We start from the raw sequence: 17,242 nt of genomic DNA, 5'->3' as shown, positions 1-17,242 counted from the left end.
CTTTGCTCCAGAATCTTACTTAGGATTGCACCCTGCTCTGGATGTTGCTGCCTGAGGCTGGCCAAGAGGACCCAGAGGTTCTTTCCAACCTCAGCCATTCTGTGATTCTGTGAAGGTATGCTTCCAGTGGCTATAACTCAACATTAGACTACCTGACTTTTGTCTAATATGTTTCTGGTCCAGGTCCCGAACTCTGGTAGTGATTATTGGTTATCATCATTGTTAACAATTCTTAATGCCATTTCCAACCCATTTGTAATGTAGGGAAACAGCATCTCTCCTACAGCTTTCCTTTGAGAGGCCATAGGAGTGAACTTTCCTCATTCCCTTGGAAATCAGAAGAGTGTATCCCCTCCGAACCCTTTGTCCAATACTAATGGAAGAAACCCTGTCTCCCCCAAGCCTCACCTATGTACCCTGGGATGCTGTTTGGGCACGGGCTCAGCAGTGGTTGTAAAGCAGCAGACAGAGCAGTTTGCAATCCTCTGTATGCTTATTCCATGGAAGGGGCATCAGCTATTTCATGAGCGTGGGCTTCAGAGCTGATAAGCACCATACAGAAAAAGAGAGTGGTTCATGTATTGGTGCAAACGTAGGAGAGAACCTGTCCAGTGAGACACAATTTGAAAATGGTCCTCCAATATCTAGAAAATAGAAATAAATAAAATATATGTAGAACAGCATTAACATGTGCTATTAAAAAACCATTACAATTAAGAGGGGAAAATGTGCACTCTGACTATATTAACTGTATTCTGAGAGGCTGTAGAAGAGCAGCCCATGAACATCTGTGTGTACTCAGAGACAGGATGTACTGCCTAATGCCACCAAGGCTGTCTGCTTTGAATGGAAACACAGCAGCCCGTGGGAAATGAGGAAGTAGAAAGGGAAATCAGCAGGCTCAGCTATCTGTTTCTGATCTGTTTCTGATGTGGTGCTCTCTAGCAAACCTGGGAGAAATCCTGAGGAAATAGCAAGTAGCAACTGTTGCCCCCATTTCTAGGAACATGTGAGCAAATCTTCCCTGAATAATAACAACAGAAATCTCTCATTTTTATGTAACTTTCATTTGTTATTAAAAGGTGCAGATTTATGTTGGTGCAGGTGTGTGTTGCAGTGGAGCTCTGAGCATATGCCCATTTCTCAAGGGGAAAGAATGAAGTGACGGTTCAGCTGCTGTTTCTGAAACACATCTTCAAGGTAAGTCCTTGATCTTTTCTCCATTGGCTCCCATATTTGATGGGTTAATGGTTGGACTAGATGATTTTAGTGGTCTTCCCAACCTTAATGATTCTGTGATTTTAAGGCATTTCTTTAAATCTTTGGAATAAATGCAGCAGACAAAGGGTGTGCTGCAGTTGCTGAGATCTAACCTGCTCCATAGGAGAAAACCAGACTTTATGCATGCACATACTTTTCAGAGCTTTAGCATTTTGTACTACAGGGGGCAAGGGAAGAAGGAATGACTTTTAAAAGGTCCTTAAAGGTCATTTGGTCCAACTCCCCTGCAATGAACATGGACACCTACAGCTACACCAGGTTGCTCAGAGCCTCATCCACCCTGACTTTACATGTCTCCAAGGAGACTCTGATCCCATGGGTCTTGTTAGAGATGCAGCACTCAGCTGCATTGGTGGTGTGTCACCTGTCTAGAAAAGGCACCAAATCCTGGTGGGATACTTTGAAGTGGTGTTGCCTCTGCTGCTCACCTGCTGACCCAGAAAAATGTTGAACCTGATCTGGGATGCTGTGGGGAAACTGCTTCCTGGAAGAAGCCTTGGGCAGTGATTTCTAATGGTGAACTGAGGTGCTGAACTTTAAGAAAACATTCCATTTGTCTTTTTTAATTATTCAAGTAGATGATGACTGTCATCATATTATCATCATCACTGTGTCAATTATTATTGCTGTTATTAATTTGTTCCCAAAGAGGGGGTTATCATCTGCTTATAAATTTTCACAACTCCAAGGGTATTCTGTGTACTGGAATAAAAACAACACAGACTGGGCTGAACAAGGCATATCTTTCGAGCTAAGCCACTCAGATCCATTGGGACTGCAGCATAGCATTACCTCAGAGATGCTGGATCAAGGTTGTATGAGATGCACTGGAGGCATTGGGTGGCTGGAGCAGCCAGGCACTCCTCGATGCCTTATCTGGCAACATCATTTATCTTTGAATCACTGCCAGCCAATTATGGTGCGTACAGAGCATTTGGGAGTAGACTTGGAGTTTGTACCCTATTATTTTATATGCAACTTCAGGAAAAGGTATGTTTAATCTGTTATTTCATCCCACAAGTAGAATTTGGCTTACAGCCATAGCAAGGACTTGGTTCAAGGTTAATCAGAAAGGCCATAAAACACCTTGTGTAAAAAAACATGTAAGTTTCAGCTGGCAAATCACCTGGAAAATTCACACCGAACTCTTTGAATAAAGGAGGGAACTTTTTCTACCCATGACCTTGCAGAGGACCTCTGGAAAAAGCCGTTTTCAACACAGATCCTGGCTCCACCCCTGGCCAACCCAAGTTGAACTCTTGTTTGAGAAATCCAATCAAACAGTATTACAGCCAGCTTTCCCTGCCTGGAGACCATATATAAACCACCCCACAATCACAGCTTCAGGCTGTAGTAGAGGCATTCAAAAGACCTCTACAGTTTTGGGGCTGCACACAGCATCACGTGAACAAACTTATTTATGTGCCACTCTTTCACATGGTAGGTTGGTTTCTGTATATCTGAAATGAAATTATGTGTATGTATTAAGCTTTTGGAGGGGGTGGGGCAAAAAAGGGAACTTTTCTGCCTGTGGTGGTTCAGCTCTCCAGAGCATGACAGCTGTGGTTTATTCTTCTCAGTTTTCAGCTTTCTTCTCATCATGTTCCTGATCCAGCACTAGTAAAGAGATAAGGGACCTGATGATTGGTAGCTGACCAAAGCAGAGGAAGTGGAACTGGGTGATTTTTAAGGTCCCTTCTGACCCAAGCTATCTTATGATTCTTTGATTCTATAGTTCTATGTCTTGGGCCATATAAAGGATATCTCTATCTCGATATTCCAAATGCAATGGGAGTTTATACATGAGGGTCAGAGAAAAGAAAACAAAAAGGGCAATGAGCAAGGAGATTTTCCAAGCCAAGAGCAGTCCTCATCTCAAACACCTCCCCAGACAAATGCAGGGTTTGTGTTTTAGAGGCCTTTCTCTCTTGTAAATCCTTTCAGCTGCTTTTTCTACCAGCCTGGTTTCATATGCTAATTATTTGAAAATCACTCATTTGAACATCTAGCAATGAAAATGGAAATACCAGTGCTACCCCAAAGCCTGCAGTGCAGCTGAAAGAAGATAAAGCATCCTGCATCACAATGAAATTCGGAACAGTTTTCTCCAAACAGAAAGATCTTGCTGACTGCTGACAATTGTGTCAACACCTGAGAAAGATGAAATAGAATCTATTTCTGGACCAGAAATAGAATTTCTTGTCTCCACTCATTTCACTGTATAGGAAAAAGAATTTGCAAAGCTTAAGACATTGATCAGTAGAAATTCTGTGCAATCATGGGAAGAACTATATCAATATATATCATTGATATATATCAATATATATCAATATATATCAATATTCTTCTTCCAGAAGAGTGGTTGGGCACTGGAACAGGCTGCCCAGTGAGGTGGTGGAGTCACCATGCCTGGAGGTGTCGAGGAAACATGGATATGTGGGACTTAGTGACACGGTTTAGTGATCAGTATTGTTGGTAGATGATTATTAAGGCTAGATGATCTTAGAGGTCTTTTCCAATCTTAATGATTATATGATTTTATGAATATCTGCATTGCTATAGCAGCTGCCAGTGAGATAGAGGAACGATCCCTCATACTCGCTGCTGCCATCTGCTTGATCCCTTCTCTTCATCCTTGTGTCTCTCTGTAAGTTTGTGATTTTGGATTGGGCACCCTAAAAATGCAAGAAGAGCCCACGTTGCCTAATGTCAACTGTCTGAGAGTCAGGACCCCAGGAGGAATCATGTGTCTGATTTAAATTCTGCTGTGAGCACAGATGAGTTAAGGAGAAGTTCATTTCTGTGTGAATTTGAATGGGGCAAGAGACATGTGGGAAGTGTAGCACCACTGCTATTTTCCCTCTCAATCCTTCACAAGACTAATGCTCAGCTCAGCATCCAAGCTGCTGGGACAGAATGTGATTCCAGCTGAAGTCCTTTATTGTGGAAATGTCCTTGGAGCAGAAGGGAACAAGGTGCTATAGTGACATGATGTCTTCCAGACCCCTAAAAAAAACAACAAACCAAAAGTGCTGAGATTCAGGACTCTGCCTTCCTTCCAAGCTCTTGGCCAGCATAGGTAGGCTGGCAAGGTGACCTAGCCGTGTGCCTCAGTGCAGGTTTTGGTGTTGCTTACTGTGGACCTCTATGGGTGCCCTGACAATTCAGCTGGGCTCCTCCAGCAGCAGAAGATGCTTATGTTACAAGCTTGGCCTGAAGTTTTTCCAGGCATTTGTTTTGCTGAGAAAACTTATCTGTGTGACCTGTTTAGAACTGGGTTGAGTTTGGATCACACTTCAAAGGGGCTAAACTCCCACTGCTGCCTCCTCTAGGCATGTCTTATGAGGAGCAACTGTGGGAACTGAGATGGTTGAGGAGAAGAGGAGGCTCAGAGGAGAGCCTCATTATTACTTATTACTCAGCACAACTGTCTGAAAGCAGGTTGTAGTGTGGTGAGGTTCAGCCTCTTCTCCCAGGTAACAGTGATAGGATGAGTGGTAATGGCCTGAAGTTGCACCAGGGGAGGTCCAGGTTGGATATTATGAAGTATTTCTTCTCAGAAAGAGTGGTGAGGCATTGGCACAGACTGCCCAGGGAGGTGGTGGAGTCAACTGTCCCAGGTGTTCAAGAAACATGAAGATGTGGCACTGAGGGACATGGTTAGTGGGCATACTGGGGATAGGTTGATGGTTGGACTAGGTGAGCTTAGTGGTCATTTCCAACCTTAATGATTCTGTGATTTTATGACTTCAAAACCTATTTTGGAGTTCATCCTTATTCTGCTGTTGTATTTTCAGTATCCAAGAGGAGATGAATTGTTCCTTCTTTGGTCTTTCATTGTCCCCTTCTCTACCAGCCATGATTCACAAGGTCAAAAATGAGTCTAGGTTTGATGAGCTTTCTCTGAGCTCGGTGTCTGTCTGCATTTGATCTCCAGGTGAGACAGAGCTCATCCCTCAAAGTCCTCCCTGCGATGCTGGTGCTGCTACTGCAGATCTTACTGAGCTGCCTCTGGCTGGGACATGGTGAGGTGGTGACATCATTTAAAAGTTCATGTCCTCAGTTTTTCTTCCGGGAAACCCCTCCAAATGAAGCCCTGGAGCCAGAGAACCCAGCCTGGATCTGCCAGCGCTACAGGAATCAGTATTATTTTGCCACTCTGTATGACAGGCGCAGGCGTATTCCTGTGTACTCTGCTTACCTGTACCAACCTGAATCTGGCACAAGACCTAAAACCTGGCTGGTGGAACCCCAGGTGAGTGTTCTCCTCATGTTCTCCTGGGAGCCCTGTGGGCTCCATAGCTCTTCTCCACATCCTCTTCCCATTCTATCCACCTGTAAGGACCTCCTAGGTGACCTAAACTTCAAAGAGGATGTCTGTGCTCTTGTTTTCCCCCTGTAAAACAGTAGGATGTTGACAGATTGAACTAAAAGAGGCATGAAAAACATAAAGAGTTGTTTGTGGAAATTGGGGTGAATGGAGCAATGGGCAGGGCTGGAGACTGTGATGAGCTGTAGGTGATGAAGTGGTGTGATTAATAGGGGCAGCAGGAACTGAGGAGAGTCTTGGGCAGGTGTGGGATGTGGAGATGGAAGGAAAGAGAACCAGATGTGTTACACTTGTGTCTCTCCAATGTCACCTCTCAGACCTAAGAGAATGGAAAATACATCTCATGTAACCATCAATGCTCCTGCTGCAGGCTGGGTCTTGAAGGTCACAAGCCAAATGAAGTGCTGTCACATTTTGAGCTTTATTTTATTTTAATCTCTTGTATTTGTAAAGGAGAGACAGTTTTATGATTTCTCTCTGATAAGTATATTTCTGTTGCATTGAAATGGCAAAAAATGAGTGCTAGGACTCAGAGACATTTGTTCCAGGAAAACCTGCTCCAATACTAACACTTTTTCCTCTTTACTGTCAAGCTGATGGATATGAGTTATCCCAAAACAATGGAAAAAGAATGGACTCTCTCAAAATACTACAACGTCACTTCAGAGCAGCTTGGCAAGAGCCAGGCTATCCTCCAGGACTACAAGAACCTGACAGGTTTGAACCGTGGCCATTTGAACCCCAGTGGGCATCACTCTGACTCCAGCAGCAGGACAGCAACCTTCACCCTCACCAACATAGTGCCCCAGGACGAGAAACTCAACGGCGGTGCCTGGAACAACTACGAGCAGCAAACCATGATGAGGAGGACAGTGGGCTGTAAAGCGACATACGTCGTGGTGGGTGCTGTCCCTGGGAACAACTATATTGCCAAGGGCAGAGTGAATAAGCCCAGCTACATCTGGTCAAGTGCTTGCTGTGAGGTGGACAACAACCACAGGGAGGCTTGGGGGGTCATTGCTGAGAATGACAAGAATGAGGTACAGCTCCTCACGCTGGGGGAGCTGGAGGAGATGTTGACCGACCTTTATGGGAGGGGTCAGGTTTATCTGTTTGATAGCAGCTGTCCCCGTGAATAAGCCTTGTTTCACATTCTGGGTATCCCCTCATACCTAACAGCATTGTCCTATTTCCTTCTCTAGGGGTTTTCCAGTTGTTTCTCAGAGACTCTTCTTAGAAAATAAAAGGAAGAAAGAGGCCAGTAGGGCCTCTGGCTCTTTTGCTTTCCTACTCTGCTGCCCACCCTTGCAATGATCATTCTGGAATGAGTCCCTGAAACCTGTGGAGGGACAGTCTGAATACCATGGGTAAAGAATCAGTTTGTCACTAAGACTAGACACATATTGCTTTTTGTTCCTCCCTTTTCCTCCATGCCTGTGGTTCCTTACCCTCTTTCATTTAACATTGCTGCTAACATGCTGCTGACTTATCCATTGCCTCTTCACGAAAATTCCCAGGCAAGGTTGGCTCAGATTATCTAGATTCCTCCTTGGAGATACACAAAATCCATCTGGACACTGTACTGGACAACCTGCTCTAGCTGACCTGCCTGACACAGCCAAAGACAAAAGCAGAAGGCAAACAGAAAGAGGAAAGTGGAGAGGAGGAAGGCTAGTAAGCATGGGAGGAACATCACAGCTCTGCTGGGCCCTGTCAATAAGTAACATAAGAAGGAAGGAGATAACCTGCATCTAATCTCTAAGCTCCCTAACCCTGAGTTAACATGAAGGCCGTGATTATGTAAATATTTACTAGCATATTTTTGTTTGCTTGGTCTTGGATCGTGTACCTTAAGAGCAAGAGCTGAGGTATCAGACACCCCAACTTGGGGATCAGAAATACAGCAGACTTTGACCACCCAAAGTTAAATTTCTGTGATGCTCTAGTGGGATAACTTCATTCTCTGCTCTACTTCTGAACCTTTTCTGCAGATTTACATATAATTGGTTATTTTTTTTCCACTGTAAAACGTATTCAGTGGGTATAAAAGTTCAAGATATGCCATATAATTTTGTTCCTGAGTCATTTATGATATAAATTATTTGCTCCGGTGTTAGATCCTAGAGTCACCTTGTGTGTAGATAAGAGGTTGCTCTACGTTGAAATTTCCAGTCCTAGTAATGCCTTAGTTTGTAAGGCTTCTTTGCCAGAGGTAGGCTGTCCAAATCCATTCTGAAAATACCATGACACCTATGAAAGTGCTATTATCAGACTATCAGTATTTTTTCTATTAACTTTCATTCACTAAGATCATGGTGCAAACTGAATTTACAGTCTGTCTCACCTACTCAGACAACAGCTTGATCCTGAACTTCTCAGTTCCAGAGCAGTACAGCTCCAGGGCTATTGGGCTGGTTGTGACTCCAGAGCTGTCCCTCCCTGTGTCCACAGTCCCATCTCTGCCACATACTCCATTGCTCACTGCAGAGATGTCCCATTAGCTGTGCCACATTCCCTTTCACATGGTTCATTAACCTAGCAGGTCTCATGACTCACCCAGGACGTGCTTCTTTGAAACAGAAGCAATGGGGACAGGACCTCTAGGCGATCTCCAGTGGCACCTGAACTTAGGCAGCTAAGTCCCACTCAAGTGGCATCATGGACTCCTATCATCTCCATGGTCATTCTGGGAGCAATGACAGCACTGGCATTTGCTCAGTGAGGTAGGAGGATGTTTCTAGAGGACAAAATTAGGGGCACCACTCATATCCCAATTTCTATGATAGACCCATGTGGACTCACATCTCCTGCCCAAACATTTCAAACTGTCAGGAGCTATTTCAGGCTGAGAGAGCCCATCAGCCCCCTCCAAAGTTTCTCCACCTCTGACTCTTTCACCCCACTTCCTTGTGCCTGAAAACCACACTGATCCTCACCTCTCCATCCACCTCTGCTTTCCAGTTTCTGCCAGAATCCCCCTGGCATTCCTCACTCCTCAGCTAGTCCTTGAGTCACCCCTCCACTGGCTCCCCACATCTCTCCCCATGACCATGTCCCTGACAGTAACCAGAAGTGCCCTCCCCTCTCTGCAAGCACATGAAATGCATGGGAAGCCAAGGGAATGAATGAACTGGCTTGGAGGCTCTCTTCCAGCAGATATTGGGGATGCCTCACCCAGTAGTGAGCTTCCCCAGCACCAAGATCCTCAGCTCTAGGAGTGGCCTCCAGGCAGCTTTCATCTGTGGTTTGCTCTGTTTTCAGCTGATGCTGGCTGTGAATGTGTGTAAAGGGATATGACAATGCAGAATAGGGACAGAACCCTTTCATGAGGCCAGAGCTGTTCCATGAGTATTGGGTGTGTCACTGGTGGGGCAAGAAGCTCCTCTGTCCACTGAGAAGATGCAGGTAATTTTGCAGTTTGCTTTGCTCTGTGTCTGCCTGTCTGTAGGGAGAGCTGTTAATGGAATTTTGGACTCGAAGGAAAAATGATTTGCAGTTGGAGCTGCAAGGGGATGCTGGGAGCAAAGATGTGTTGCTCATTGCATCACTGGGGTCAACTAACGGGCATGCAGCTCTGCCAGCAGCATCTTGCTCAGCATTGAAATACACATTGCATATCTCTGAGAAACCCCTCTGGCCAAAGGAGGACCTTCTCAGACCTCTCCGTGTATGTGAATGAGCAGTGTTGTGCCACAGACTGGGTAGGCTCTTTTCACAGTTTACAGTCCCATGTCTTGGTTCCTCTCATTAAAAAAGATAAACGATGGCTTTGGTGGCAAGATCTAGCGTTGGATAGCCAATGATGGGGAGAGAGATAGTGGCCTCAAGTTGCAGCAGGGGAGGGCCAGATTGGATATTAGGAAAATCTTCCTAAAAGGAGTGGTGAGGTGCTGGCACAGGCTGCCCCGAGAGGTGGGGGAGCCACCATCCCTGGAGGCGGTCAAGGGTAGATGTGGCACTGAGGGACATGGGTAGTGGGCATGGTGGGGATGAGTCGATGATGGGAATAGATGGCCTTAGTGATCATCTCTAATCTTAATGATTCTGTTTCTATAAACAGGAGTGCTCTGAATCTAAGTACTAATTGAGATGTGGAGAGTGGTCTGTTGAGAGCTTATGAAAGCAGGAGTGGCACAATCAAAATGTCTGAGTCCTTGAGGTAACAAAACAGTAAGATCAGGAGGAGCAAAACATCTGACAGATCAGCCATGGAGTGGGCTCAGCGGGAACCTTCAACAGGAAGGAAAACCAAGAAGGAATTTTAACTTTTTAACTGGGGAATAAAGAGAAGAAAATCACACACTGAAAGGTTTTATGCTGCATGATTTTGCACACCTCTGAGTGTACTGGTTGGGAATGCTTTTTTTTTTAATAAAAGCACGCCTTAATGATATTGGTGAGACTAATACATTCAGATATCCTGATATGAAGGAAAGTTTGCTATCTAAGTGTCATATTGGATTCTCTAAACTACTTATAATGTAAATTTGCACCCTATTTCTGACAAATTGTGCAATGACACCTCTTTCAGGAATTACGCCACCTGAATCTAATTTTGTCCTGAGTAATCTGTTCACATTTTGTTAGTTCAGTAAATGAAGACTTGTTTTAGCAAATTGCTATGTGCGTAAATGGTAAATAATTATTAAATTCTGAGACTCTGAGGTCTCACAGTAGATATATGGAGCACTGGACTGGGGCTGAGACTAGTTTATGAAGTTTCCAATCCATTAAATGAAAACAGAATTACTTTTGTTTCACTGTGCACTGTGTCCTAGAGCTGAAACAGGTAGTATAACAACTTTCAGTTTTACTATTTTCCTCATCTGCAGCACTAAAACAGACATTTTTGGGGGGATTGGGGGAGTTTCATCAGAATAAAAACAATAAAAATAAGAGGGGAGAGAAACCTTTGGTTTTGAGCAAAGAGAGCTGGAAAACAGGACTACCCGTGCACAGGAAATTTTGTCATTTCAAAATGTGGTTTCAATCTGAATCAGAACAAAACCCCAGAAGTTTCCAAATTCCCCTTGAAATGGAAATTCTGAGAGTCTGGGCCTGGAAATGCTGAAGCAGGGTGTTTCTGATACCTCCTCCTGCCCTAGACGTGCTAAAAGAAAGTGACTTTCTCGTCAGCTCGTGGCAGCACCACCACCTGCTTCCCTGAGGGTGTGGAAGGCTTTCTGGAGATACCTACGGTGATATCTACCCAGGAGCATCTGCAGTGGTCACCAGGCTCTGAGCATTATTCCAGCAGTCCTCATCCCAGATGCACTTTCTGGGCATTGCACAGCTGGTTTGCAACTCAAGTATGCAGCCAAGTGATGGAAGGAGTGGTGTTGGGAAGGCGAGAGAAGATGTATGCTGTTGGCAAGACAGAAGACAGTTTCAGATCTTGAAAATGGATGAGACCATTTATGCAGAGATGTTCTTAAAGCCCTGTACTGGTACTGCCTGGCCCTGCAGCCATCGATTTCACCCTCCTCCCATATGGACCTATCCATGGTTGGGGCAAAAACATTGGATCTTCTCCAGAATAATATTTACCATGGATATAAACGCTGCAGCTTTAAAAATAAAATCCATTTGGGAAATATCTTCCCCGGATATCTTCTACATAAAAACCAAAGGAGAAAATAGGGAATTAGTGACCTGGAGATGACTGATGGAACTGGTGCTTGCTGCAGTTCTGAGTTCTTTGCTCATGTGCTTTCATAGTCCCCAGATGAGCATATACTGGCCCTGACAAACTTTTATTCCTATAGAAAAAGTAAAAATGAATCTAGAAAGAGTGGGTAACTGAAATGTTAAGAATGTGACTGAGAGGTGGACCTGTACTGTTTCACTGCCTTCATGCACTCAGATTACATCTTTTAAGCTGTCTGAGATATGGACCATTTTTGGCTGCAGAACAGTACCTGTGCATAAGGTCCCCACCTCTTGTTTTTCAATTTGTCACTGCAACAAAAAGAATTGTGCTTAAATTTAAACCTGAGAAATTACTTCGTGTGGTAGGAAATGCTTTCAGCAATGCCTTTAGAGAGGTGAATGACACATTCTGAAAGTCTCGGTGACTTCTGGGGCTGGGACTCAGCTCACTGCTTGGGCACCTTAAAGTAGGCATCCACATGTGGAAGTAATTCTACAGGATGGACTGAGTTGTGCTGCTTGGCTTCCAGCTGTCAGTGCAGGACCTCTGATAGATCCTGTGCTGTGCAATCCATCCCTTTGCCATCTCTGACAGCCCTGAGTGTATCAGATCTTGACATATTTCTGAGTTTAAGCAGTCAGATCAAACTGTAGGTGTTTCCACTGAGCTGCTGTCTGAGCACCCTGTAGAGTTGATGAAGATCTTTTTGATGGTGCCCGCAGGTTCTGGAAAACCATTCAGTCTGGTTGGACTTTTGCATTTGATAGCTGAATCTCTCTGGACTCTCCTTATCGCCACTATGATGGGACAAACTCACAGTGAGACACAGAATCATAGAATCAAATCATTAAGGTTGGAGAAGACCACTAAGATCATCAAATAAAATAATCTATGTGAAGGCACAAGCAGTATCATATTGCAATGTGCAAGATTACTTTTTGCTGCAGACTTCAGAAAAAAACAAGTTTTATTCCTCCTCATCATTACGTGTACTATGACCACCAGCACAGTAATTGAGAACAAACCTTGGATTTTTCAAAGTTTAGCTCACACAGTATTACAGAGTCAGAGGATCACGGAAGTTGGCAGACATAACAAGAAGGACAAGCTGCATTCAAACATCCAGAATAATTTATTGATTTAGTTTATTGATCAACCCGTGCTGAGAAAATCTAAGTTTACAAAATAAAAGTATCAAACGCCACAACTCACATAAAATAAATGAGTGGCCACGGAGAAAGCAGGACTGTGATGGTGTAGTTTGGCCACAGCCCCTTTCAGTGGTGGCGTCCTGCTTCCAGGCTTCATCCTATTGATTTCCACATCCTCTGCATGTCGTGTTGAAGGATCAATCATCCAATACAAACATTTCCCCAGAGGGCCAACAAGCCTGGAGATGAAGTGCTGCTTAGCTGAGACTCATGGCTTTCTGATAAAGAACATATAAATCCTCCACTCTGGAGATCACCTGGGTTCTGACTCCATGTAGACATTAATAGCTAAGAAAATGTAATCCTATAATATTTCTCCAGTATGTGTTGCTTACAGGCACCGTACCAGCAGTGTGTCTCCCTTGATTGCCAAAAAACAAAGGCAAAATATGGAGAGAGAGCCCATGAACCAACCTGGCTAGGGAAAGTGGAATAAGTCATCAGAACAGTGGGAGACATGACTCATTATCTGCTTAACTGTCTAAAAATGTACATGATAGAAGCAGTAAAATATTAGCCTTCTCCATTCAACTGCCGTGAGTGGGACAAGACATGCCAACCTAATTGCAGTGCTTAACAGAGTTATGTTAACAGTTACTAATGTGCATTAAACAAATGAAACAGAAGAGCTCAGTACCACTGCTAGCACAGAGCAGCTGGCAGGTTTGAAAACCTATCATCAATTGCATAAATACAGACTTCTGTTTGCTCCCATACAATATACCAGTGTGTAATAGACCGTCACATATTTGTCTTTATAAAGATACATAATACAAATTAGTCCTGTTTCAACAGGAATAAAGAAAAGCTATGGAAAGTATAAATATCAAAGCTATGGAGTGAGAATAACTCAATAGGAATACAACTCAATGACACACGCTATTACAAAATAGAAAACTAAACTGACATGTCATGCCTAATGAATTAGAAGGGATCAATTCTGATTAATTTTTGACATTCTGTGTAAGCATCTACAGGTAATCTGGTCAATTTGGACATCATTTAGAGTCAGTGAAGAGAAACAAATGCCTTTAGAGACTGAGGGATTTGGCCTACATATATATACAGATGTGTATATTTATATGTACAGCTATGTACATATAGCTGTACAGTTACATATACATGTGTGTATATATGTAGTATATGTATGTGTAGATATATATGACATAAATAAATAACTACAGGCATAGTTATATATATAGGCAATAGGGTGAGATGAACATGTTCCTCTAAGGGACTTGTTCCTTCCCATTGTCTGTCTCAGATGCTGTTTGTATTTTCTCAGTTGAACTCTATCGTAACAGGTGGAATATAGCTAAAGAAGAGGCAAAAGTCTATTCAAACCTCATAAATTCCCTGTAACGTAAGTATTTATCTGAATACTGATGCCACATGCTGAAGTCATGCTTGAATCTGATCTCAGATGCCTTTGCACTAGGCTGTTTGATGCTTTGCAGGTATAAAAGGAAGTGCCAAATCAATCTTGTGCCTCCGCTGAGCTGGAGCAATACTGAAATGGAATGGGACGGAATTGAATGAGATGGAATGGAATGGATCAGAATGGCATGGCATGTCATGGCATAGCATAGGGTAGCGTAGTATGGCCTGGGTGAAAACAGGCTTCCAGCATCTCTTTGTAGAGAAAGTGATGTATGGCCTGCAGGGACAGTGCTACCATTTAATGTGCTTGGGTGAGTAGTCCATCTGTCTACCTGACCACTTATGTGAGGTTGTTATGTCAGAAATACATCTGCCATACTGTAGAAGTGTTTCTGCAGGCAGCTTCAGGCAGGACTCTTTCCTCGTCTCAGTGATGGGGTGCATTCCCTCCATCTGTAGATGGAAAAATTACTCTGCTCTCCTAAGAATTAGGCTGTATTATTTTGTGCCTCCTTCTCACATTGGATGTGAGTCTCCAGGTCTCCTGCTCATTTGGTCCTGCTGGTCTTGGAGCCACAGGTATGATCTGGTTGTTCTGTAGTAAGGCACTGGTTCTACTAGCTTAAATCTCAGTCAGTCCCACAGTTCCCTGAGAAGTCATCACCATGGGTGGGAAAGGCTTTGCTACAGCTGGGAGGAGTCATGTTTTCTACAGTCTCTTCTATACTTACTGGGAGAAATGAGAGAATTATAGAATCATAGAGTCACAGAATCATAGAATCACTTGGGTTGGAAGGGACTCTTAAAGATCATCTAGTCCAACTGCCCAGCAGTGAATAGGAACACCTACAGCTTCATTGGTTGCTCAGATCCCCATCCAGCCTGTCCTTGAATGCCTCCAGAGATGGGACATTCACCAGATCTCTGGGCAACCTGAGCAATCAGTCAGCATATTCTACAGAAGACACCACTTAGGACCTCAGTTACTGCTTCATCTGGGATTGGTCCTTGTCCCACCACAGTGCCGGGGAGAGGTAGATTCTTCTTGACATTTTTTCACCTATCATATTCTCAGAAACACCATAATGGCTCAGGCAATCTGTACCACAGTAGACCATTTCACTAAAACAAGTTTCAAAGCACTGTCTACATTTCCTATGGCTTTATCCCATCACAAACTGGCTAAAAGCACTGCTGATGGCTTCACAAAGTTCTTTTCTGTGTCAGGGGGGCATGGAACTAGATGATCTTTGAGGTCCATATCAACCCAAGACGTTCTATGATTCTATCCTACAATTCCCTCTGCCTTGTAGAGAAAACCCCATTCAGCAGAAAAGCAGAGCCCATTAGTAATTAGTAAAGAACATGAGGAGAAACTGGAATGAGCATTCGCAAAGAAAGAGGAGAAAAGGAGAACTTCCAAGTGTGAAATGGGGACACTTTGGATTGAGTAGGCGGAGGAGCCTCTGAAAGGGAACAAGTTACATCTCAGTGTAGTAATAGAAACAGCGAGGAGGCCAGACTAAAATAAGTGCAGTACAAAGTTGTCATGGCACGTCTGAGAAATCAGGAGGACGAAGGACAAGCAATTACGTGGTGGTGGTGGCAGATGCTCCGTCAGACTTCCCACAGATCAGCCAGAGAGAAAAAGACTTGGTTGTGCAATCTATCTGAAACCAACATATTTGCATAATTAACCTTAATTTCCTCACAGGATTCATTTTCCACCCATTATTTGAACTGTCATTCTCAGTTCCACAATGGCTGAGACAAAGCAGATTTTATGCACACTTTCTGATTTCAGAACCTTTGATTCCTCCTTTTCCTGTACCAGTATTTAACAGCTGAACCAGACAACCCAAAATCCGGGGTCATTTATTTAATACCAGAGAAGGTGTTCAGAAATCCAAGCAGTGCAATAATGAGATGGTGGATCCGGCTGAGAGCTCTTCCAGGGACTTTTTTTAGATCTCACATTTTCCTGGTTCCTTCCCATTTACCGTCTCCGCTCGGCGAGTCACACAAAGACAGCAGAATGGAGAAGCAGAATGAAAAAGATGACTGTAAAAAATACAAAATCAGCACAAAATCAGCACCTGGAGTGATCTGCAATGCTCCACGGGGATTACTGCAGTTACCCCAACTGGGAGAAATAGAAGAGCTGCTTATCCTGTCCCTATGCCCAGAGACAATAATTCCCCTACATGGCCCTATTGCTTTGCTCCTGGGGGCAAACAGGCCCAGCCAGAGGGGATCTTGGAAACAAGAGAGCAACCATGGACAAATAACCAGGAGATCCTGGTGCTGTGTCCTCTGTCATAGTTAGCAATATCCTTCCTTGCCTTCCTTTATCACACTACATTATTCCTCCTCATTATGTGCGCTACAGCTGCCAGCAGACTCCAGCTGGAATCAAGAGCCCTTGTACAAAGTCTTGAGCATATGCACAGTAAGAGCTGATTTCTATTTTAGCAGCTAATGATTGAATGGGAGATGGGGAAGGGGGAGGAGAAAATCATTTCAGACTGATCTAAATGCATCGGTTTTAGCTGTGAGCAAATATTTTATTTTCCCGTCCTCTTTCAGCCTTTTGAAAATGTGTAAGAAACACATCATTTAAATATTTACATTTTCCTCCCTTTCTTCAGTAGATGATATTCACTGAATTCACATAAAGTTTCAGAGGAAGAATTTGAAAATTACTTCATTTAAAAAGCAGATTTTTAGGTGATTTATTTTCTTTTACACCCCTTATATGCCTTTGGAAGCCACTCATAAAAAGCTGAAGTGCTTAAACAGTCTGAACACTTCTTTACAGACTTTTCACCTGGGCACAGATGTGTCTTGGGGTACTCTTATGAGCTCTTATTAGAACAGAGATGGATCCATTTGATAGAACAGCAAATTCAAAGGCAAAGCAACTGCTCTAGGGGATGAAGTGAATTCTGAGCCCAATGAACAAAATGGCATACTTGTCACTGGCTGTGTCAGTGATGAGGAAAAGGATGGATGAGTTGAACATACAAAGAGAGAGAAAATCTTGATTTTATATTGATTTGCTCTTTTGGTGATGAGACAGCTCATTCCAGCATCAAGGTAATGATGAAGGCGAAGTTGGGCTAGGTGTGACAGGTCTGCCTCTGCACAGAGCACTTAATCGTCGTCATGTTTGTTTCCTGGCCATTGATGGATGCTGTCAGCCTGGATAGCAACATATCTGCTGATCTGATATCTGCCAAAGGTGGGCATGAGGTGGCTGGATCTTCCAGGGAGTAGGATCCAGCTAAGATCTTTATTTGACACAAGACTGGGAAGGATGACTGTCAAAGTGACAAACAAGAATTTGGAAATGTGGCTTCAAACAGGATTTCTTTTTCCCCAGAAAAGGAA

The 17,242-nt window shown here is 43.6% G+C and overlaps 1 protein-coding gene across 2 annotated transcripts; it reads left to right on the top strand.

Moving 5' to 3' along the window:
* Window positions 1-978: 978 nt before the first annotated feature.
* Window positions 979-6,974, top strand: LOC136053135 (endonuclease domain-containing 1 protein-like). Of its 2 annotated transcripts, none has more exons than XM_065743796.1 (3): window positions 979-1,200; window positions 5,219-5,536; window positions 6,205-6,974. In XM_065743796.1, exons 2-3 carry the CDS (start codon window positions 5,255-5,257, stop codon window positions 6,748-6,750), a joined length of 828 nt encoding a protein of 275 aa, XP_065599868.1. In that variant the 5' UTR covers window positions 979-1,200; window positions 5,219-5,254; the 3' UTR covers window positions 6,751-6,974. The 2 variants fall into 2 exon arrangements, with proteins under 2 accessions (XP_065599868.1, XP_065599867.1); XM_065743795.1 differs by lacking the exon at window positions 979-1,200 and adding an exon at window positions 2,640-2,721.
* The last annotated feature ends 10,268 nt before the right edge of the window (window positions 6,975-17,242 follow it).

This window comes from Cyrtonyx montezumae, unplaced genomic scaffold, assembly GCF_038088225.1.
Source record: "Cyrtonyx montezumae isolate F1298 unplaced genomic scaffold, pur_monq_1.0 scaffold_3, whole genome shotgun sequence".
NCBI lineage: Eukaryota > Metazoa > Chordata > Aves > Galliformes > Odontophoridae > Cyrtonyx > Cyrtonyx montezumae.
The sequence above is the reverse complement of the archived record's forward strand: the minus strand, read 5'-3'. Positions and strand labels throughout refer to the sequence as shown.

Excerpts from the sequence above, each read along its gene's own strand:
- LOC136053135 (XM_065743795.1), top strand. Across the intron at positions 5,537-6,204 it reads CCTGGCTGGTGGAACCCCAG|CTGATGGATATGAGTTATCC; the intron begins GTGAGTGTTCTC and ends TTTACTGTCAAG.